Consider the following 24,521-nt stretch of genomic DNA (forward strand, 5'->3'; position numbering starts at 1 on the left):
ATGAATTCTTCATGTAAATTTACTCTCTGAAGCTGTGTATTCCTGTAAATTTACTCTCTGAAGCTGTGTACTCCTGTAAATTTACTGTTCTGTCTCAGCATCGATTGTACCTGTGACCCTCTTGTAGATTCCCAGTCTGTAAGTGTGTGCAGCAGGTTGAATGATGGCTTTAACAGATAGTTTACTCAATGAATAAAGACTCCAGAGGTGTTCTCCAAAGCTTCTTTATGCTTCAAGTTAGCAAAGGCATAAACATAGAGACTTTTCCATAGGTAAATTTACAATGAAGTTACACAGCTTCCACACTCTGCAGTCTCCTCATAACAACTAAACAAAATGGTAGTTACAGCAGGAAAATGGAGATGGGAGAAACCATCTAGCCAGAAACAGCAGGGGTGCAAGGAAGATACCAATAACATAGCATAACATAACATGTAATAACAACTGCTAGACAGTTAAAGCTGCATGGCAGCACAACATGTGAGGTATCGCCACAATCATTAGAGTGAGAGCAATAATTCTAGCGCAAGACCTCCTCTGCAACTCTAAAATGGTAACCTGTAAACATTTTTAAAGTGTTGTCTATGGAGATTTTTTCAGTACAGTACAGTATTTTGTCACCATGCAACGAGCCTGTGCAATTTTAAAGCATGACATGTTATGTATCTATTTACTCGGCGTAACATCATCTTTCACATTATAAAAAAAAATGGGCTAACTTTACTTTTTAGTTTTTTTTAATTAATGAAAGTGTATTTTTTGCATTTGAAAGACCGCTGCCAAATACTGTGTGACATAAAATATTGCAACGATCTGCATTTTATTCTCTAGGGTCTCTGCTATATATATATAAATGTTTAGGGGGTTCTAAGTAATTTTCAAGCAAAAAATACTGATTGTAAAAAACAAATGTCAGAAATGGTTAATGCGACAAATCCATATATAAAATATTTTTAGAAATTCAATGATAGCAAAACTATCTACTGGCAAAAGTATGCCTGTTTGATGAAAGAGGTAGAATAGGAAAGCCCTAATGATTCAAATTACTTTTGCCGAATATATAATAAAACTATGATTTTTTGTTCTATGTGAAATATAAAAGAGAAAAGCATTCAGAGTAGATCAGTGTGGAGTATCATACAAACTGCACAATGTACATAATGGAGCAGTCAAGTGTATGTCACTTACAACGCAGTACATTGAGAAAACACTTTGCCCTCCAATACACTCAGCACACCTCAACATTCAAACTTATATTATCATCACACCCTACTGTGTACCCCTATACAATTAAGTACACCTCACCATGCACACAAATACACACATACAGCATTCACATTTCACATTTATACCCCCCAGTGCTTCTATAAGTGAATTAACAGGATATAATTAGTCTTGCTGCAGGTTCAATCTACACATACTGGCCAGCAGCTTTCATTTTTAAAACAGGCTTCACCCACTACTTGCTCATCACACCCCTATCCCACCCAGTTCAGATGATGCTCATACAGAAATTTGTCAAATGAGAAGGTGGGGTGGAGTTGGGAAAATATTGCACTATTAAGTTCCTGGGCTTTTTATTTAATGCAAATATGCAAAGAATTTATTTTACTCTACTGACTCTATATAGTGTTAGGAGATTAGTTTCAGATGCAAAGTATGCAGGTAATTTTTCTTTTTGTAATGTGAGGACCAGTAGCCTCCAGGAGATCTTATTGGCTTAATGAAGCTCTTAAGTGCAGCAGCCCTTATGACATCTGCCATGGTTGGCAAATTTCTGTTAAGGGATAAAATTGAACAGAATTACTGACAATCACTCACAAATGATTTTTAAGGAAGCTGGCATATGCAGATTATTACTAATGATTAGAGATGAGAGAATTCTGGAAAATGTGCTCTGCCAGCAACTCTGATTTTGCTGGGTCAAATGTTTTATAATATTTGGGACTTTTCTTTTAAATACTTTTATCCACCCTTTGGCGTTAACTGTCAAAAGGATTTTTCCCCTTCACATACTTGTTACTACATCCAAGACTTCATTGCTAACCACTGGTTAAAAAGACGCTGTAATTTTGTCCATCAAGTGTCTGTGTAAAGAGAGGCCCGGAGTAAAGGAGAGAAAAGACATGGACGGAGGGCCAGCGTGACAGGGATTAAAGGGGTTTGGGTCTAGTGGGGGCTTCAGCTCAGTCTGATAAGAAATAATGGATTATGGGACTCACTTGATTGGTGTCTAGGCCTGGAATGGGTAGAGCCGCAGGGAGTGGTCAAGCTAGGGGTCTTGGAAGGTCTTCAGTAAGAGGGAAGCTATGTTAGGGAAAACTTTACTGCCGGTCCACTGCTCTCTGATTCTCTGCAGCTTTTGTGATTTGATAAGCTTTCTGGCCTCACTGCGGGTTGCAGCTTTTGTGTGCCGAAATGCTAGGTTACAGTTTTGAGTTAGCTAGCTTTGGGTGGGAGTCAGGCAGGGTACCCTTGCTCATTCTCCCCTGCTCCTGCACGTGCTCGGAGGTTGAGGCCTCTGGAGTCCTTAAGCTCCCTCACATGGCTCACAGAGCCAGCACCAGTTAAGGAGCCTCTCTAGCAGTGTCTCAGGGGACCCACCGGGTTCTGCACCAAACTTGCCACTCAGCTAAGGCTCTGCTGCAGTCCGGGAGGAATCCTCTGCCTCTGCGGGCCTTTCAGGGGGATTCAACCTGTGCCTCTTGGTGGAACCTGTATCGGTGTCTCTGAGTGGGGTTTCTGCTTTTAGGTGGCTCGGCGCGTGAGTCGACATGGGTCCTGGTGCGGCTCATGACCCCTGTCCAGCGGGTGTAAGCCTTTCAAGAGAGTGGAAGAATCGGCTGGCTGCGGAAGGAAGACTGCGGCTTGAGGGACGGCGGTGAGCAGAGAGGGGCTTCTGGGCATTTATCTGGCGGGCAGAGAGCCTGGCTTGTTACTGGCAGCAGCAGGTCTTGGCTCTGAAAGGTGGAGGATGATGTCAGCGGCGGCCGGGATGTGTGTCCCAGCCGGCAGGGAGTGGCGGGCCAGAACCTAGAATCCTGCAGCAGAGGGTGAGATCAATGCAAGCCTGAAGGATGAAGGACAAGTGTGGGCTGCGATGGAGGTGTCTGGGTTCCCACTCTTACTAGATGCGTTCATAGAGCTAAAGGACGATCGATGGATTGAGGTCAGTGTTGTACCCTAATGTGGTTTGGGGTAAATTGCTTTCGGGCGCATGGTGACTCCTTTTTTCTTCCTCCCCTACGTGGGATATGTTGCTGGTTTTTTCCTTTTGGGGTCATCCCCATGAATGACACTATCAACTTCTGGCTAATACATTGCCTGCTTTTTACCAGTGGTGGGTCAGTCAATGGACACTTTGATGAAATGGTGTTCAGTGTCATATATGTCTTTTGATAGGGCAGTGCGTTGTGTCCAACAGTCTGACCAGGGGGACCAGTTTGATTAAAAAAAGGAATAGAGATTGAATATTGCATTTGCTTTGCAGTTACTGCCTGTGCATCCTGACAGACGCCATTTATTTTGAGGTCGGTGGCAGGGTTCTTAATTTTACATCACTGCCTGCCCAATGGGTGTCCTTTTTTCTTGTTCATTGTTCAAAATCTTTTTGTTGTTTCCTTGAACGGGGTTATTTGGCATTAATTCTGGCATTCAATACTTGGATATTTCATGAATATAGGCCTTGCTGCTTCTAATTGTTGCAGGATCCGGTTGTTTACTGTGCGTCACCTGGTGCCTGACAAGTCGAAGGGCCCTTTATCAATGATTAGCTTATTGGGGATTCTGGCTGATAATTTGGCCATGAAGGGCCTGCTTGCGGCAGACAAAACTGGCGTATTCGTCTTCTGAGATGGTGTCAGCACGGCTGACACCATCTAAGCAAAACTGCCTTCGTATCAGCTGCAGTTGCTCTTGGATAAACCCTTTCCTCTGGCGGATCATGCCTATTGACAACCTCACAATCAAATAAAGAGAACAAGAGCAAACAAATTAAAAGAAACAAATTCCATGTAAACCCCACCTCCCTACATGCCGGCAACCAAGGGCCCACACTCCGCAGTCGCCAAACCCACACCACACCTGCTGACCCTGTGGTGATCTAAAATCTCCATGACAAATCTAAACATGGCATCCGCCATACACGCCGATCTCCTGTTGCAGGGTTCTAGAAAGGATTCCTCAAACCAAAAAAGCACTCTGCATGCTCCCTGGTAAGCCAAATACAATGACCTTATGTCCCAAGCGACAGCCATAGCCGATGTCAAATGATGACTGAAAATAGGCCCGTCATCGGCTGCATTAAAAGTAAATATCTCCTAAACAGTGCAAGTTTAGGAGATATTTATAGTACCTATAGGTAAGCCTTATTAAAGGCTTACCTATAGGTACAAGTTATAAGAGAGGGTTTACAACCTCTTTAAGGTCCTCCAGTACATGTGAACATTCCATAATCTTCTGTTTACAATTTTCTATGATCTTGTAAGCTCTTGTAAACTCTTTAGGTTTCCCACAACCCTTTGACAAAGGTCTCAGTATTTTGCTTTTGCACTGCAGTTACAAACAGCAGTCCTTGTAGATAAGTAATTTTAATAGTCCCCATATAACTCTCCCTGTTTAATTTTAGATGTGTGTGGTGCTGGGTCAGTGAAAGCCAAGGTTGAAGTCAATATCTCTATGGGTTCAGGTGTCAGGGCACAGGTGACCTCCTCATCCTCCACCTCCTCCGTTATGTCTCACCACATTTTCTCTAATGACAATGCATCACTAGTATCTTTCTCCTCTTAAAGTCTCCTAGGGTCTCTGCCAGGGCAAGCTGGGTAGGAGCCACAGTAGGGTCAAGGCACTGAAGCCACTAAGAACCCCAGATTGCTCACTGGTCTCCATGGCAGATGCCATCCCAAGTGTAAGGCAGCTCTCAATATACAGTCAGGTTCATAAATATTGGGACATCGACACAATTCTAATATTTTTGGAATGTTATGCAATGGCCAAGTCAATCACCTGACCTGAATCCGATTGAGCATGCATTTCACGTGCTGAAGAAAAAACTGAAGGGAAAATGCCCCAAGAACAAGCAGGAACTGAAGACAGTTGCAGTAGAGGCCTGGCAGAGCATCACCAGGGATGAAACCCAGCGTCTGGTGATGTCTATGCATTCCAGACTTCAGGCTATTGACTGCAAAGGATTTGCAACCAAGTATTAACCTTCTTAGCGGTATTCCTGAGTGTGGCTCGGGGTTACATTTCAGAGCCAAAAGCGGTAACCCCGAGCCACACTCGGGGTACCGCCAGAAGCATCGCTGGATCCTGTAAAAGAGGTTACTTACCTTGTCACCGGGATCCAGCGATGTGTCTTGGCGGTGTCTCGCGGCGGATCTTCCTCCCGATCGTCTCCGTGCCCCGGCTTTCGTCTCCTGCGACGTGACGTTCGCAGGGGGTGGAACCAGCGGCAAATTCAAATGCAAAAACACACCAAACACACTGATACCATTCAAAATAACAAAAAAATCACATTAGTTTGCCCCCCAGTGCCCTTTCCTGCAGTTTTACTGTACTTTTTATGTAAATATATATATATATATATATATATATATACATATATATAATATATGTATACATAATATATGTTTACATATATATATATATATATAATAAATGTATACAGTTGGTTTGGGCTGCTCATTCACAAGAATTACATGCAAAATAATGGTACCGCTTTCAGCACCTAAAATCCAAAAGAATCATACCGCCAGGGAGGTTAAAAAGTGAAAGTTTGATTTATGATTGTTAACCTGTCCCATTACTTTTGGTCCCTTAAAAAGTGGGAGGCACATATACAAACTGTTGTAATTCCTACATCGTTCACCCGATGTAAATACCCTCAAATTAAAGCTAAAAATCATGTTTGTTTCATTTCAAATCTATTGTGGTGGTGTATAGAGCCAAAAAGATTAGAATTGTGTCGATGTCCCAATATTTACTGACTTACTGTATGCTTGGGGTTTTTGTTTTACCAAAAACATGTAGCAGAATACATATTGGCCTAAACTGATGCAGAAATTTCATTTTTTAAATTTTTTTATTGGAAATATTTTTTTGTTCAAAATGTTTCTTCTTTTTTTTGTTTATATCGCAATAAATAAAAACCGCAGAGGTGATGAAATACCACCAAAAGAAAGCTCTTTTTGTGGAAAAAAAGGACATCAATTTTATTTGGGTACAGCATCACACGACCGCACAATTGTCAGTTAGAGTAACCCAGTGCTGTATTGCAAAAAATGGCCTGGTCAGGAAGTGGGGTAAATCTTCCAGAGGTCAGGTGGTTAATAAACCAAGAACTAAAAACATTGATACACAGAAAATGTGTTCTTTTATGTGGTAATCTGATCTACACACGCTGGATAAATTGAGTACATAAAGCCCCACAGCTAAATTCAGCAATTAACCTGGTGACAAAACATCACCAAAATGTTAGACGTGGATTGCTATTCAGAATAATATGTCTTCAGACAAAAGTAATGGTTTTAGCAGGAATAGACACACCCTTAATTAGAGAGAAATGTAATTTTCTTTGAAAGGCTTGGTACTTGCTACTGAAATAATACATAAACGTATTATTGAAACTTGAGCTAAACTTAAAGCTACAATTATCTATCGTCCTACTTATGTTGTGTTTGCAGCAAAGAATACACCTACAAAGCGGAACATAAAACACTTTTTTTTTTTTACTTTTTTAGAGAATCTGTTTGGATTGTGTTGGATTGTTTGTTATAAGTATTCGTTCCCACACCAGGGAGATTTTCTGTTATTTCCTCTTCTGGTATCACGGGTTATGGCAACAGGAAGTATATAGAAATCTGTCCAACATGGATGGACGTTAAAAAAACAAACATTTGTGGTTTAATCTTTATTAAAGTGTTACTAAGCCCACAACAGTAAAATCAGTCTGTATATGCAGTAAAGCATGATAACACGGAGGAGTCAGGCTGCACATGCTCAGTTTGGTGTGTATTACTAGAGAGTTTTTTTTTTTCCTGGGAGAGTACATGTGATCAGCACAGGACCAATCAGCACTGTCCTGACAGAGAGTCAGGGGTCTTGCAGCCTGATAGGACAGCCAGAAAACTCCTCCTACAAGCTTTATTGGTACTTGGCTTGACACTGATTGAAGTCACAAGACTGCTTTAACTGCCGATGAGAAAAGGTATTTAGCAGGTTATATTTACTAAAATAATTGCATTTCCATGTTCTGTGTACTGTGGGAGACCAGATATGGGGAATGCAGGATCTGGGTTTAGTAACACTTTAAGGTTTAATTTATCTGATGGGAAATTTATCATGTCAATCTTTGGTGACTGGAGGTAAACCGCATAGGTATGGACAGGGCTTTTTTTCTCAGAAAATAGATGCAGGTACCCCCCTCCGAGTCACCTCTAACCACCACTGAGCACCCTCCCTTGGTTCCATGCTTTACCTAGAGAATAGAGAAAAGTATAATTTTTTAGTGCTAAGTAGTTTGTATGGAATTAGCTAATGAAAGGCAGTAAAATAGCTCCTGTGCAGCCAGCAACAATAGATACACCCAGCAATGATAGATCCCCAAGCAACAATTGATCCTCCACAAGAATATACCCCCCCCCCCAGCAACAATAGATCTCCCAGTTTTTCTGATTGCAGTATTTTAGGAAAATACCACATTATGGCCACTAGATGAAGCTGACAATCATAGGAAATACACATAATAAAGCTGTAGTAAACTGCAAAAAAAAAAATCTTCTCCCTTCAAATTAATGTCATAATGTACTAGTATGCATCGCATACTAGCACATCATGAAAGACTTCCCTGAAAACTAAGCCCTTCAGCAGTGCGCTGTCACCGCTGACAGGGCTTCCATATTCAACCGGTCTTCCTTCCGGGTCAGCCAAGCTGCAATGACGTCACTCCCGCACATGTGCACAGAAGTCATGGCCGCGGCATGGCTCTCTCTTTGGACAGCACAGTGCCCATTTAGGAGATATTTAATGTAGTAGTGCATAAACAAAAGAAATCCGGAATTCACTGCAACACTTCACCTTTATTGATCCTTCATGCAGAAGACATCACAGGCAGTGCGGGGTACAGTAAAAGTTGAGGCGCTTTGGTCTGTGACTAGCGCTTACTCATAACCACAGTGCATGCACTAATTTTGGTGCAGTGCGATTTCAGCTTATTCAAAATTATTGGGGCTGAAATTGCACTGCACAGAACTGCATGTGAAGCACACAGATTCTGCACAGCGTTCCTGTGCGATTTACATACAATTCTAGTGTGAATAGACCCTTATGTGGATCAAAGGAAGAAAAAGTTGCAAAAGGCAGTTTTTTTTTTTTTTGGCTTTGTGGGAGCTGAAGAGAAAAGTTACCGTGTGTGAATCTTTCTGCTGGAATCTGTAAGAGACCTTAGAACCCAGTATGTGATAAACCATTTTTATCTTTGGGTTCCTATTTGAATGGGAAATGTATCACTAAAGGCCTCATACAAATCTCTTTTACAGGCATTTGGTATATTACCAAAAGTATTGGGACGCCTGCCTTTACACGCACATGAACTATAATGGCATCCCAGTCGTAGTATTGAGTTGGCCCACCCTTTGCAGCTATAACAGCTTCAACTCTTCTGGGAAGGCTGTTCACAAGGTATAGGAGTGTGTCGATGGGAATGTTTGACCATTCTTCCAGAAGCGCATTTGTGAGGCCAGGCACTGATGTGGTCAATAAAGACTGGCTCGCAGTCTCTGCTCTAATTCATCCCAAAGGTCAGGACTCTGTGAAGTCCAGTCAAGTTCCTCCACTCCAAACTTGCTCATCCATGTCTTTATGGACCTTGCTTTGTGCACTGGTCCAAATCATTTGGGGGAGGGGGGGATTATGGTGTGGGGTTGTTTTTCAGGGGTTTGGCTTGGCCCCTTAGTTCCAGTAAAGGACTTCTAGAAGAATGGTCAAACATTCCCATAGACACACTCCTAAACCTTGTGGACAGCCTTCCCAGAAGAGTTGAAGCTGTTATAGCTGCAAAGGGTGGGCCAACTCAATACTGAACTGTAGACTAAGACTGGGATGCCATTAAAGTTTGTGTGTTAAGGCAGGCGTCCCAAAATTTTTGGTAATATAGTGTATGTGTCCAGGCATACATAATTTACAGGCACATTAGAAGAGGAGCATTTACTGGCTGAAATAAAGCTTTTTGAGCAAAAAAATCACTTGAAGTGCCTAAACATGTCAAAAATGCATCTAAACACTCTTTTAGACGCATACACTGGACGCATTTAGCTCTCAAGCGTCCATTCATTCATTCATTCATTCATTCATTCCAGTGAGCATAATAAATGAATATTCTGGCCAATGGAATCCATTACCACTCAAATCCTTGACTCTCCTAAAGATGTGTTCAATATGCGGCTTTAGGTGCATTTTTAGGCAGCTTTTTGCTGCCAGGAGTAAAAGGCATTCATTGAAGAAAATCTAACTCCCTTCGTGTGCATATAGCCCAAGAATGTATCCCACATTTTGACAAAAACTGGGGGATTAACACAAATTAAGGAAAATAGTTGCTATTTCTTTTAAATACATCAGAGTCAATGTGGAAGACAATATTAAGGTGGTTTATAGTGACTTTAAAGAGTGCAATAAGCTGAGAATTATTGAAGCTCTTTTCAACTATACTGGACTTGTTTTTGTGCCACTCATTTGCCTCGTTTTTCTTTTTTTCTCCACACTTTTTCTCACAAGAAAATTAACTAAGTTAAAAAAGAAAAAATGGATTTTTGTAAGATCTTACCGTAAAATCCTTTTCTCTTAGCTCATTGACAGACGTAGTCCTCTTGATTAATATCAGATTGGGTTATGCTGCCCTCTACAGGAGTAGGACTAGGCAGAAGGAAAAACGTTCTGGCCACACCTTAGGGGCAGTCCCAGAGGGTATATCCTCTTCCTGTCTGCTGCAGGAAATCAGTTTTGTCACAAAGCAGTGTCAGAGAATTTAACCCAACCCAACTCAACAGTAGAGGGGCGGATACTACGTCTGTCAATGAGCTAAGAGAAAAGGATTTTACGGTAAGATCTTACAAAAATCCATTTTTCTCTGTCGCTCATTGACAGACGTAGTCCTCTTGATTAATATCAGATTGGGACGTCCCAAAGCAGTGCCACAAATGAGGGGTTGGAACAGAAATCAAAATCCAGAAGGCCCAACCGGAGCCAACCAGAAGTATCAAGGGACTCATCGAGCAAACAGATAAGACCTACCCAACAAACCCTCGAGGTAGACCAACAGTCTCCTCAAACAGCGGCCTGCAGGAACCTTGCGGCCAAAAGAGGCATCTGACGATGCCATCACATAAACCTTATACAATATTGTAAAGGTTTGAACCAACGACCAAGTAGTCGCCTTGAAAACCTGAACCACTGACGCCTGATGGCGGACGGTCCAGGAAACACTAAGCGCCCGCATAGAGTGCGCCTTAACAGGGAACGGGGGATCCCGACCCTTAAATATAATAAGCCTATACCACCGTCTGTCTGATCCATCTAGAGATGGTCGCGGCAGAAAAACAGGCAAACCCTTCTTAGGGCCATCCGTGATCACAAACAGTGATTCCGTATTACGAAATGAATCCTTAGTATTCAAGTATACCCTGATCGCCCGAACTACATCCAAGGAATGCAACGCAAATTCGAGGATGACTGGGCTTAGGACACAGGGAAGACAATACCATGTCCTCATTCAAATGAAACTTTGAAACCACCTTAGGAAGGAAGGATGGATTCGGACGAAGAACAACCTTATCCCTATGAACCACCAGATATGGGGAACGACAGGATAATGCGGCCAGTTCTGACACCCTGCGTGCAGAAGTAATGGCCACCAAGAAGGCCACCTTTTGGGATAAAGTAAGCAAGGGAATCTCCCTGATATTTTCAAAGGGAGGTTTCTGAAGAACCGACAGCACCAAATTAAGACCCCAGGGTGGTAAAGGTGCGCGCACTGGCGGAGCCAGGTGTCGCACCCCCTGGATGAAATTCCGCACCAAGGAATGAATAGCCAAAAGCTTCTGAAAGAAGATTGCTAATGCTGAAACCTGACCCTTGATAGCACTCAAGGTCAGCTTCTACTCAACCCCCTGTTGCAGAAAGGCCAATATTCGGCCCACCGAATAACAACGTGGAGGGAACCCAAGGGATTCACACCACGCAATCTAAGACTTCCATGTGCGATGATAAATCTTTCTGGAAGTCGCTCTTCTTGCTTTAACTAGAGTAGGAATAACTGAAGCTGACAATCCCTTGTCCTTCAGCACCTGGGTCTCAATAGCCAGGCCGTTTAAAGCCAGCGATCGTAAAGCAGGATGGAAGATCGGTCCCTGCGATAGCAGATCCTCCCTAAGAGGAAGTCGCCAAGGAACGTCTGCGACGAGCCTGACCAGGTCAGCGTACCAAGCCCGACTAGGCCAGTCCTGATCTACCAGGATAACTGGGATTCCCTCCACCTCTATCCTGCGAAGAAGCTTCGGCAGTAACTTGAGAGGAGGGAAGGCATACAGTAGCTGATACTGCCCCCACGGGGCGATCAGCATGTCTGCGGTGTCTGCTAGAGGATCGTGGGAGCGAGCCACAAACCTCCGCACTTTCCTGTTGAGCCGAGATGCCAACAGATCCCACTCGGGGTGCCCCAACGGAGGCACAGTTGGTGGAATACCTCTTGATGAAGAGATCATTCCCCTTGATCCAGAATCTGACGGCTGAGATAATCTGCCTGCCAATTCATCCCCGGAATGAATACCGCAGAGAGAGCTGGAACAATCGTTCCGCCCAACGAAGAATGCTGGCCACATCTATGGCCGCCAGGACACTCCTGGTGCCCCCTAAATGATTGACATAAGCCACTGCTGTGGCATTGTCCGACTGGATCCGCACCGGGCTGCCCCGGGGCTGCTCGATCCAATGCATCAGACAAAGTCTGATCGCTCTTAGTTCCAATACATTTATCGGTAACCTGGACTCTTCCAGGGACCAAAGCCCCTGAGCAGATAATTGACCGAGAATTCCTCCCCACCCGGATAGACTGGCATCCGTGGTGACAATCGTCCAGTATGTTGGAAGAATGACTTCCCCTGGCTAAGCATCGGAGACCGAAGCCACCAGACCAGAGACTCCCTGGTCCGCTCGCTCAATCGGATCCGATTGTCCAGAGATTCTGGATTCCGATTCCATTTGAGAAGAATCTTTTCCTTGAAGGATTCGGGTATGGGACTGGGCAAATGGTACTGCTTCGAAGGAAGCCACCCTCAAGCCCAGGACCCTCATGCAAGTCCGAAGAGAAGGCCAGTTGTCGGATAGTAACAACTGAATTGCTGATTGAATCTTCCGGAGTTTCCCTGCCGGAAGGAATACTTTGCCCTGGATGTGTCTAGAATTAGACCCAGATATTCAAGCCTCCTGGTGGGAACCAGAGAAGACTTCTGCTGGTTCACCAGCCACCCGAACTCTTGCAAAGAGATCATGGTGATCTCTAAGTTTTGTAACAAGATCTGCGGAGACTCCGCACGGCGCAGAAGATCGTCTAGGTAACCTAGAATCGATATGCCTCGTTGACGCAACAGCGCCAACACTGGGGCCAACACCTTTGGGAAGACCCGAGGAGCTGAGGCGAGACCAAAGGGCAACGCCGCAAACTGATAATGGTTCTCTTCTACGGAAAAACGCAGGAAACGCTGATGTCCTGCGTAAATGGGAATGTGAAGATAGGCATCCTTGATGTCTATGGACGCTAGAAAATCCCCTTGATGCAGGGAGGCTGCTACTGTGCGAATGGATTCCATTTTGAATTTTTGTATCTTGACAAAAAAGATTTGAGTGCTCTTAAGTCCAGAAATGGACGCACCTTACCCTCTTTCCTGGGTATTGTAAACAGGTTTGAATAAAACCCTTGAAAACGCTCTGTCCAAGGAACGTGGACTACCACTCCTTGTTGCAGTAAATCCGTGACCGCTCCCTGCAGAGCTTCTAAGCGATCCGGGGACAGTCGGATATTGAAAGGGAAGAATCGCACCGGTGGGAGAGATCGAAACTCGATCTTGTAACCTGACCTTATGACTTTGCGAACCCATTTGTCCGGGATTCTGGAAAGCCATGGATCCGGAAACCGGTGAAGACGTCCCCCCACCCCAGCTATGGGTGGGGGCGCACCTTCAGGCTTTAGTAGTCTTATCTTCAGGTCTGGAGGAGCCGGGCTTTTGCTTGCCCGACCAGCGCCCCTTAAAACCTCCCGAAGGAGTTTTGGAGGGCTTTGCTTTTTCGCTCATGGGGCGAAAAAACTTCTTATGGGCGGAAAAGGAAGGCCCCCGTCTCTGACGAGGTCCTTTACCCTTAGTACTTTGTGGCAAGAAAGTGCTCTTGCCTCCAGTGAGATCCTTGATAATCTCATCTAAGTTGGCCCCAAATAGGCGCTCACCCTGAAAAGGGAGATTAGCCAAAGCCTTCTTGGAACCTTGGTCTGCCGACCAACATTTTAGCCACAGTGTACGCCTGAGAACCACTGCTGAGACTGATGCTCGCCCCAATAATGGAGTGGCGTCTAGCGCAGCGTCTCAGATAAACTGTAACCCTTGTATCATCTGATCTAGCAGATCTGATACCGCCTGAGGGATATCACTCCCTTCTAAGTCCCGGCATAACCACTTGGTCCATACTGTTACAGTTTGAGAAACCAGACCAATAGCAATTACTGGTCTGAAAGTTGACCCACTCAGGGAAAAGATGGCGCGAGACACGGCTTCCACCTTACGATCCTCTGAATCCTTAAGGGACGGAGCATCCTCCAATGGGATAACCGTAGATTTGTTCAATCTGGAGATTGGAGAATCCACCATAGATGGTACTGTCCACTTCTTGAGGAGGGATTCCTCGAACGGATAACGCCTATTAATGCGTTTGGAAATAGTAGGGGCTCGTTTTGGATGACCCCATTCTTCCTTAATTACATTACCGAAACACTTGGGTAAGGGAAATACTTTCGCCATTTTGGCGCGTTTATTAGTACCAAATGGAATCTCAGTATCAGCTACTTCTTGATGGTGTAACCTGTAGTCCTAAGGTTTCCCGAACGGCTACCAACGCTTCCTCTCGGGCTATGGTAGATGTTGAAACATCCTCCTCACTGTCTGAAGAGACAGTACCCGAGACACAAACCCCAGATGAGGTACCTGCAACTGCAGGGATAGGCTCAGACTCTGAATCTGAAGTTTCAGATGAAATGGGGGTAGGCGGGGGTCGCTTCCTTGCGCCCTGTCCCTGACAAGCCACTTCCACCCGGGATACAAAATTTTCCAAAACTGATTCCAATGACTCAATAGTCAGTGGGGAACTGGAGGGTCCTGCAGCCACCTCGAGGGGATCAGGTGGCGATACATGTGTGGCAGGGTCCATGTTAATCCAGGACACTTTGCCAGTGAAAAAAATTTTAAAAAATAAAAATACCTTTTTTTTTATCTGAAATGCACCAGCGCAATAGCGCCCCTCAGTGTACCTGCTTTGGACCCCCACAGAGAGAAAGAGAGACCCCAAGGGCTCACCACCTGATGCAGAGAAGTTTCCTTATCAAACTGTTGTCAGCGTTGTCCTATGCAGACTGGGAAGTCCTGTACAAGGTTTCCCGGGTGAAAGGAAGTGGCTCCGCCCCCTGTGCACGCCTTCCAGCATTCCCAGCTACTCCTCGAGGTCGGCTGGGCACATCAAACATGGCCACCCCCATGTAGAAGACAATAGACTTCGAAAAAATGGCGGCCTGTGTGACCTGCGGGCGGCCTGTGTAGGCAATGCAGACATGTGGTCTACAACAAAATGGCGGCGGACTGCCGATCTAGCGTGGCTCCTCCAGTGCAGCGGCCAGTGACCGGCTCTGGAACGGCTGATGGCGGCCTGTCGGCCTGCGGGAGCCTGGCGATAGCTACAGTCTAAGGTAGGCTATACCTCCTTTGCTCTGGAGGCTTATATGTTTACTATGGTAAATCGAACCAGGCTTCCTTGGATCAATCTGCTGGAGAAACCAAGGCTGCTGAAGTGTCAGCTCCCAAACCCAGGTTGTTAGAGTGTTAGCTCCCAAACCAAGGTTGCTTTTAGAGTGTTAGCTCCCAAACCAAGCCAGCTGAAGTGTCAGCTCCTAAATCAAGCCTGCTGGAGTGTCAGCTCCTAAACCAAGGTTTGCTTAGAGTGTCAGCTCCCAAACCAAGCCAGCTGAAGTGTCAGCTCCTAAACCAAGGTTGCTAGAGTATCAGCTCCTAAACCAAGGTTTGCTTAGAGTGTTTAGTTCCCAAACCAAGCCTGCTGGAGTATCAGCTCCCAAACCAGATCACACTATCCAGGGGATAGGTGAATTTGTCATAGGCTAAAAGGGGGAACCTTAATGTCAGAAAGGATCCGACCATACACAGAGGGGCCCGTATCCCCAAAAAAAAACCCACAGGGGGGAAGGGGGAATATTTACTTACCATACCGGAACTGACGGGCACCCTCTCTTCACAGTACCCTCTCCACCGAGATGGGGGGCTGTCGACCAATACGGACGCCGTGACTCTGCTGGTTCCTGGCGTTCAAGCGAGACGTTCAACTCGCAGGGTCAGTCCCCGTCTAATGGGACTATGTCGCGGCCGACCCAGCACGGAGCTATGGTCTGCACGCGCTCGTAGGCTGAGCCGGGGTGACCACTGGATCTCAACATCCAGCCCGTCGCCCGGTCCCGCATACTTACTTGAATGTGTCGCGGCCGACCCAGCGCAGAGCTATGGCCTGCGCGCGCTCGTAGGCCGGCTGGGGTGACCACTGGATCTCAACATCCAGCCCGTCGCCCAGATCCGGCGTGATTTGCTTGAAGATCTCACAGGAAAACTGGAGAAAACAACTACCTAAAAAAAAGAAAAAAGTTTTTCTAAAAAAATCTTGCCAGGACCAAAAGATCCCAGCAAGGAGCTTAGGTCCTTACTCCTGACTAGACAGAAAAAAACTGATTTCCTGCAGCAGACAGGAAGAGGATATACCCTCTGGGACTGCCCCTAAGGTGTGGCCAGAACGTTTTTCCTTCTGCCTAGTCCTACTCCTGTAGAGGGCAGCATAACCCAATCTGATATTAATCAAGAGGACTACGTCTGTCAATGAGCGACAGAGAAAGAACAGTACAGAAACAGTGCCAAAATGAACAAAAAGACAACAAGCACACATTAAACAATGAATAATTAAAAAACAAAACAAATGACCCCAAATCTGACCCATCATCCCAAGAAATACTCTAAATAAATAATAATAATAAAAAAAAAGAAAATAGAAGATTTTTTTTTTCAATCAAATTTCACCTAAGCAGATCAATAAGCAAAACTCATAGACAACTTTTTCAAAGCAAAATTGGTAATTTTGTGGCAAAATTAAATTAACTGAAATCACAAATTATTCCTATTACTAAACCTTCAAATTCAAGGTGGTTGATTTACTAAAGGCAAATTGGCTGTTCACATACAAATGATTTTTTATATTACAATATATATTTATTACATTTTACCAAAAAAATAACAACAGATGTAAAACATGTTCAAAAAATCTATTCTAAATCAATACAGGAAATTTAAACATTAAATAAAAGATTACTTATCGATACATGTTATTATAGAAATGATAGTCATACATCTTTTTGTCTAATGCATTTTTTGTAATGATGACAAAAACACATAATCTGTATGACCGGCCTTGTTTTTCATATAGAATCGCTACAATAAAGAGCTTGTTTACCTAAAGTTGGTACTGTATTTTTATTGCTAATCTTTTTCTGTACATGAGCTAAAGCTTCAGACCTGAAGGATTATAAATTACATAATTTTCAAAATAAGATAAATAAAATACTTAACCTAACAAAATACTTAACAAGAGAATACTTAATGTAGCACCATGTAGCTAGTGTGCTAGGGTAGTGTACAAAGTTTGTAGTGTAGATAAATGTAGCTTGGCTAAGAGCCAAGCTGGGTTGAAGCTGGGTCAGGGTGAGTGACTCAGGGAGGCTGGAATGACTCATCAAGCAGCACCTCTGGTACCTCCCCCTACTTGCTGGAACCTAGGAGAAGCTTCCAGAAGAATGGAAGGGAGGTTAGGAGAAGCTGTCTGGAGTATTGAGGAAGGCCCCATCCAATCCCCAGCAAGTGGGCTGGCAGGGGGTAGACCCCTCTTTTATACACTGAGTCAGGCCAGCAGGGGCAGTGCTGTTGGGTGGAAGATTGGAGATGTTTTGAGGAGGTTATCGTGGGCCTTGAGAGAGCCCCCAAATCTGTGGGTGGCCTTGTGCCTTGGGTTCGGGTGCTGGAAGGACCCTCTTTCATCACACAGAGGAGTCCTGTCCTGGATACCCGGGAGTAGGTGTGAGGACAATGGGAGAGAGTCAGCATGTCTAAGAGATCTCCAGGGAGAAGTTATCCGGGTGGCTGGTGAGTGTACTGTCAGATAGGACTGTGGAGAATTAGCCAGGTGGGCTAGTGAAAGGTGCAGCTGCAGCCAGGCGGGTTGGCAGTGCCTGAAGAGGACATTTTTCCTAAGCTTAGTAACCAAGGCAAAGGCCTACTTCCATCATTGGTCCTCCATCATGCAATCATAATTTTGTTTTCCACATGATGGGTATTTATTCATTCATGGGTTTTCTTTGCAAAGTGAATTTTTAGCACATTTACTGAACTAATGGAAAATTCTCTTGCAAAACATACAGCCTTGTTGCCTTTAGTAAATCAACCCCTAAGACTTTTATCACTGTGTAGACTTGCATGCCTCAGTAGTGAACGCATCTAAAACAACAAGTGAAGCATCTAAGTTGCACGCAGCAGGCAACAAATTTTCATTGCGTAATGTCACCAACATAAGCTATAGAGAAAAGCAGTGTCACTGGGGAAACATCTTCATATTGAACTTAAAGTACTAAATATAGGCTCATGCATGTAGACACAGTGACAGAGACATAAAAATACAAGCCCTCTCTTTATGGTGAACAAGCCTCAAGGGAAAGATTGTCTGTTAAGACTAAGCTTCACCAAAGGGCTTATAAATTCCCTCCAGCAACCCTGCACTAGCCTATTGACCACTTGGAAAAATTATAGCTGTAGCAAAACATACATATCTGGAAGATGCTTCAGGCTTCCAATTACATCTCAATTACCCTGGTGAAATCAATGAAAATAATATAGTGTGTACAAGCAATGTAGAATTGGTATATATCCCATCCTTTACTGCGAGGATCGCTTAATTACACATTAAAATACTTACATCGGCGAGGTCATCTGTGATTTACTGTAATTAGTCTTTTGAATTACTGCTGGAAATGAGCATTTTACAATTCCTTTCAGCTAATGCAGAGTAAGATGCTGAAGAAAAGTAGCCATATACTATAATCCCCTTCTGCGCAAGTAAATGACAAATAGTTGTGTCTTATTTTGGACATAGAAAATTTGTAGTTAAACGCACTGGAAAAAAAGAGCAAAGTATAAATTATATCAACATGACAGAAAAATGTGCAGATAGCAAACGATTAGATTTTCATGCTAGCAGCACTTTCATTGTCAGGACAGAGAGCCAGAAAGGAAATTAAAAGAAGATGAGAAGAAGCATATGCCTCTGTACAAGGACCTCAAAGGACAAAAGTCCATCAAGGAGGTAGATGGGTATAGATTATTCAAGAAATCATTGCTTTATAAAGGGGCCTGGTTGACTGCTGATACCGCCATGTCCTTATATAGAGCAGTGTTTCCCAACTTTTTTTCAGTAAAGGCACCTTTGACAATTCTGCACAATCCCTAAGCACTCCATGCTAAAATGTAAAAAACTAAAATAATAGTTTTACATAACTTAGCAACATCCACCGATACATAGGACACCCAACGTAGGAGGGGATTTATTCTTCCAAAGCAAACACACCTTTGCACACAGGTACTGACTAGTATTCTATTGTTTCTTTTCTCCCTTGGGTTCTCTCCCTCACTCAGTTAATGTGACCCCATTGTTGACGGAAGCAGGGGCAGGGGAGGGGCAAACAAGGATGTTGTGCAGGCACAACGTTGGCAATTGACAAAGCTTGCAGCTAGAAGGGTGTATTGGTGCACAATGAAAACCTGACCTGTGGCTTTGTGTAACTAAAAGGCAGCCTTCATCTATCGGCTGGCTTGTATACAAACTTTAGGCAATTTTTAGGCATTTTGCCAAGGCACCCCTAAATAAGCCTTCAGGCACCCCAGGGTGGCTTGGCACCCTGGTTGAAAAAGACTGCTATAGAAGAACCAACTATTGGTCAAAAAATAATAATTTGCTGTAGTATATGTCAGACTTTTATCAGATAACAAAAATATAAATAAGGTCAGGCAAATTAGGTGCCCTTAAAAGTCAGTTTTATTATGCCACCAATATGGTCACATAACTGTGTGGGCTTACACCTTGATTTCCAACATATAAATTTTTGGATTCTTGATCATTTAATGTTCCAGAGAACGTGATAAAAAATTAGCCTGCTGTCACCTCCACACACCAGCCTTTTATTTCCTTATTACAGGTACTTATATAGCATCAATTTATGCAGCCCTACATATGTATTATACATTTACATCCCTCTCTGCCCTCGAGGAGCTTACAATCTAAGGTCCCTAACTCACACTCATCCATACACATACAGTACTAGAGCCAATTTAGACAGGAGCCAATTAACCCACCAGCATGTCTTTGGAGTGAGGGAGGAAACCCACGCAGGCACAGGGAGAACTCCAGGCAGGTAGTGCCGTGGTTGGGATTTGAACCAAAGACCCTAGTGCTGCTAACCACTTATCCGCTGTGCTACCCACAAACTACATTTCCTATTGTAATAAAAGGTTGTATGTGTGTCATTACACAAATCCAAGCCTGATGTAATGATATTCTGGTGATCATGTGTGCTCAGGGCATGAATAGGAAGTTTCCTCTCCTCTTCTGCAGTGCTTGGAAAGTGTAGATCTACTAGACATACCTCAGCTCTGTGGCACACTCACATGTCATTTTACACCTCCATCATTAGCAGTGTTGAAATCGAGACCAGACCTTTCTTTTGTGTTGTATTAAAGATTCCGTTAGTCTGCCATGAAATGCTTAACATCTTAAATCTTAAATCTCTCTATTACTAAGGTGATTTAACTGCCTTTTGACAGATATCTCATTAATATCACACATATACCTAGTTACATAGATGATAAGGGTGAATAAAGACACCTGTCTATTCAGTTTTACCTATGTGGGTGTGGGTTGTGTGGGTGTATGAGTGTGTATGCATTTATGTCTCTACCATTTCCCATATCCCTGTATATTGTGTTTGCTAAGATGCCCATCTAAGAGTTTTTTTTTCATGATTGACACTCACCACTGACATCACCAATTGTGGAAGGGTGTTCCACATCCTTACCGCTCTAACAGTAAAAAAAACCCTGCGTAGTTTTGGTTAAACCTCTTCTCGTCCAACTTCATTGAGTGGCCACGTGTCTTCTTAAGTGATCTGACACTGAATATCTTTCTCGTTATGCTAGAATCGCCATTTAGATATTTGTATATTGCAATCATATCTCCTCTAAAGTGTCTCTTCTCCAGGGTGAATCAGTTTAATGTATGTAGTCTTCTTTATAACTGAGGTCCTCCAGTCACCTTATAAACTTTGTTGCCTTTCTTCGGACTGGAGACCAGAACTGGGGGGAATAGTCTAGATGTGACCAAACCAGGGTGGTACAATTAGAGTGGGAACCTACAGACTAGAATTATAGTCTTATATCCTGTCTTAATAAAGTCTTATCTTTTGAGCAAATGCCCTTTTCAATGCATGCTAAAAGTCTGCTAATAATTTACAGTGATCTATGTTGGTTTTAGTGTGCCAAAAATGACATGAGAGCCAATAAATGTTCCACCGTAAAAGAGATGTGATTACCCTGTAATGGGGAAGCTTGTAATTGTGTAAACCTTTTGAAAAGGGACAAGGTTTGCTTTAAAGCCTAAAATTATACTTACCTCCATCTTCTTGCTCCGGGTTACCTGAAAAACAAATGGATAATCGCAATTTTTTTTTTCTTACATACCTTGTTTAGAAGAAAATATACTCACCTTACTTCCTCTTCCTCCCCTCGGCGGTCACTTCCTGGCTTGCAATGATTCCTGGGAGCTGAACGTCATCGCTCCCAGGAATCAATGCGCCTGCACCAGCCCCGACGTCAGTTCCGGTGCAGGCGCCGTAATACCTTGCTAAACAGCTTATGGGCATGCCCAGAAGCTGTTCAGGGATGACGCTGCGGCACCGGAAGTGACGGCGGGGCCGGTGCAGTGCATCATGGGACCGAAGAAGACGGAAGAGGACGCAGAAGAGGATCGCGCTGGCTTCAAGCTGCCCACACCTGAGATGGCAGCGCTGGACAATACATTTTCAATGTAAGTATTTCTTCTAAAAGGTAAGTGCAACCCGGGACAGATTAGAGGCTAGCCATTGTGGAATGCACTAGCCCTGACTGTCCCGAGGGTACTTTTATTAAAAAAAACTTTCCCAGGGTGGAACTCTGCTTTAAGATACAGAAATTTTTCTGAGAGATGCCATGATGCTTCACTCAAGGCCTGAGCACTGTCTTATGGCAATATGGCCTGTGTAAGGTTCAAGTAGGTTGAAAATGTTAAATAACTTTTTGCTTTGGCAGCAGATCACTACAGCATGACAGCACCTGGGAAAGTGATTTCTTTTAGGCAACTCTGAAGTAACTTTAAGTTGTATACAATGCATATATAAAATGCAGGTTCACCTAAACCACTTAAGGACTGGAAAGGTTTTACCCCCTAATGACCAGGCCACTTTTTGCAATACGGCACTGCGTTACTTTAACTGACAATTGCATGGGTTGTGCGACGCTGTACCCAAAAAAGATTAGAAAAAGGAGGATAGCCGTGCTTGATAAACAAAAGAAGGCTGCTCATACAAAGGTGTTATCAAACCAGGAAATAATAATAGTAGAGAAGTACAGCGCCAAACACTTAGAAGCACATCAAAGCTTTAGCGAATAGAAAAACAAATCAGAGTCCATATAAAGTCAGTGAAACCAGGTGCTAAGGGTCAGAAGGGAAATGAAATCAAGATTCCATCTATGGTGTTGGAATCTTGATTTAATTTCACTTCTGACCCTTAGCACCTGGTTTCACGGACTTTATATGGACTCTGATTTGTTTTTCTATTCGCTGATGCATTGATCTGCTTCTAAGTGTTTGTACCCAAACAAAATTCATATGCTTTTTTTTCCACAAATAGAGCTTTCTTTTGGCGGTATTTGATCACCTTTTATTTTTTGAGCTATGAATGACAATTCTGAAAAAAAAACAATATTTTTTACTTTCATTCCCAATAAAAGAAAATTAAAAAATATTTTTTTTGTTCATCAGTTTAGGCCAATATGTATTCTGCTACATATTTTTGGTAAAAAAAAATTCCAAATAATGTATCTTGCTTGGTTCGCGCAAAAGTTATCACGTCTACAAACTAGTGGATAGATTTATGTAATTTTTATTTATTTACTTATTTTTTACTAGTAATGACGGCGATCTGCGATTTTTAGCAGGACTGCGACATTGCGGCGGAGAGATCGGACACCTGACACTTTTGAGGGGACCAGTGACATTACTAAAGTAATCAGTGCTAAAAGTTTGCTAAAAATATGTTACTGTACTAATGACACTGGCAGGGAAGGGGTTAACACCAGGGGCGATCAAAGGGTTAAGTGTGTCCCTAGGGGGTGCTTTTTTACTGTGCGGGGGTTGTACTAACTGGAAGAACACAGAGACCTGTGTTCCTAAATAGGAGGAACACAGGATGCCTGTGTTCATCACTGACAGAACAGTGATCTGCTTTGCTTACATCGGCAGACCGTCATTCTGTCTCCATGGGGAGCGATCGTAGGTGCCCAGCGGACATCGCGTCTGCTGGACCCACTGATTGGCTCACCCTCTAGCCAATTGGAGTGCGTGTGCGCCTCCGGAGGAATGCGCCCCCACTATCTGTTGCAACTTTGTTGCAGATTCCTACCTTCCTACCTTTTGTTATTGCACTGTTTGTCTGTCTGTGTCCATGTGCCAAGTGAATCTGTATGGGAGTGTCTTTACATGTATCAATCAGCTGCTGCACCTGCAGGGCTCTTATGTGGAAAAATTGCAGGGTCTGCATCCCTTTAGACATTATTTCCCTTTAGGAGTAGCTCACCAAAATTGAATTTGTATCTTAGTGTCGACTTCTGGGAAAATCAGCAAGCCAATCACACAAGCAGGGAAATTACATTTCTGTGTACAGAACTCCTCCAGGTAGCCATATTGTATTTCATTTTACAGAAAATGACAGCTCTGCAGATTAAAAAAGGAAAGATAATTTGAATAACATTCAATTACAATGTGACTTGTGTTGCAATTGTATATGCTATATAATTTATTTATTTTTTAAATGTGCAAATTGTTTTAACCATGAAAGTGGAGTCACCTTTTAAGTAATGTTGTTTCTATTTCAAGGGACTAAGTGAGCTGCACATGTTAATGTGTTTCACTCATTTATATATTTTTTTTTCTTTCTATTTTCTTTTACAGGGAATAAACTGGTATCACTGGAAAGGCCATGAGTTTTCTATCCCTTTTGTGGAGATGAAGATGAGACCATACAACCATCGTACCATGAAGAAACGCTCCCTCCAGCTCTAATTTTAGATGACCCACCAGTCAAAAACATACTTCACCCTCATCTGTCTATCATGGCCCTCTATCACATCACCAGCAAAGTCACCTATACCCATTTCCTTCATCTTAGAATCTGTCTTTTTTTTCAGATCAGTGGTGGGCAATATCATATTTTTGGGTGCTTGCATCATTGGAGTAATGCAACACTCTTTTCCATACAGTTCACTGAGCAAGTAAACTCAAGGTTCATGGCCTATATTTACAGTTTAGCCCTAGGCATATGTAAATCTTGTTGTATAGGATTTATCAGTTATATTATTTTTTATTATTACCCATGTCATAAGATATTTATTGCAGACAGTAAAACAAGTGGGAGTACTGGACACAATATGGTGCTGGGTTCTGCCACATGAATGATTCCTACAGGCTCCGACCCTTTTTCCTCACAAGGCACCTATTTCAATCTGGGAAAATATTAAAGTCAGAAGACTATTGTATGCAGGATACTTTATCTGCATAGATGGCTGACTATCTTTACCCCCCCCCCCCAATACCCTGCTCAATTTCATCCATTAGGTTGCCAGGGAAAGAAAAATTTGTCAGAAACTGTTATTTATATTTTTTGTGGCCCTTCTTTAGTTTATTATTCATGAAATGTATTGTTCTCCAACTGGGAGCCTGCAGAGAAAGGGGAAACGGGATATACTGTGTAGCAAAGGGAAACACCACATATAGTATTATATACAGTATATACTATACTAGTAGTA

The 24,521-nt window shown here is 43.2% G+C and overlaps 1 protein-coding gene across 1 annotated transcript in view; it reads left to right on the forward strand.

Moving 5' to 3' along the window:
* The window catches only part of TNR (tenascin R), a 663,536-nt gene extending 639,259 nt beyond the window's left edge, over positions 1–24,277 (forward strand). Inside the window, exon 22 of the mRNA XM_082265604.1 lies at positions 23,668–24,277. Within this exon, the coding sequence (XP_082121730.1) occupies positions 23,668–23,778 (111 nt within the window). The 3' untranslated portion in view covers positions 23,779–24,277. The remainder of the gene's footprint in view (positions 1–23,667) is intronic.
* Positions 24,278–24,521: the final 244 nt, after the last annotated feature.

Source organism: Pelophylax lessonae (genome assembly GCF_965119305.1).
Source record: "Pelophylax lessonae genome assembly, chromosome: 8".
NCBI classification, from domain to species: Eukaryota; Metazoa; Chordata; class Amphibia; order Anura; family Ranidae; genus Pelophylax; species Pelophylax lessonae.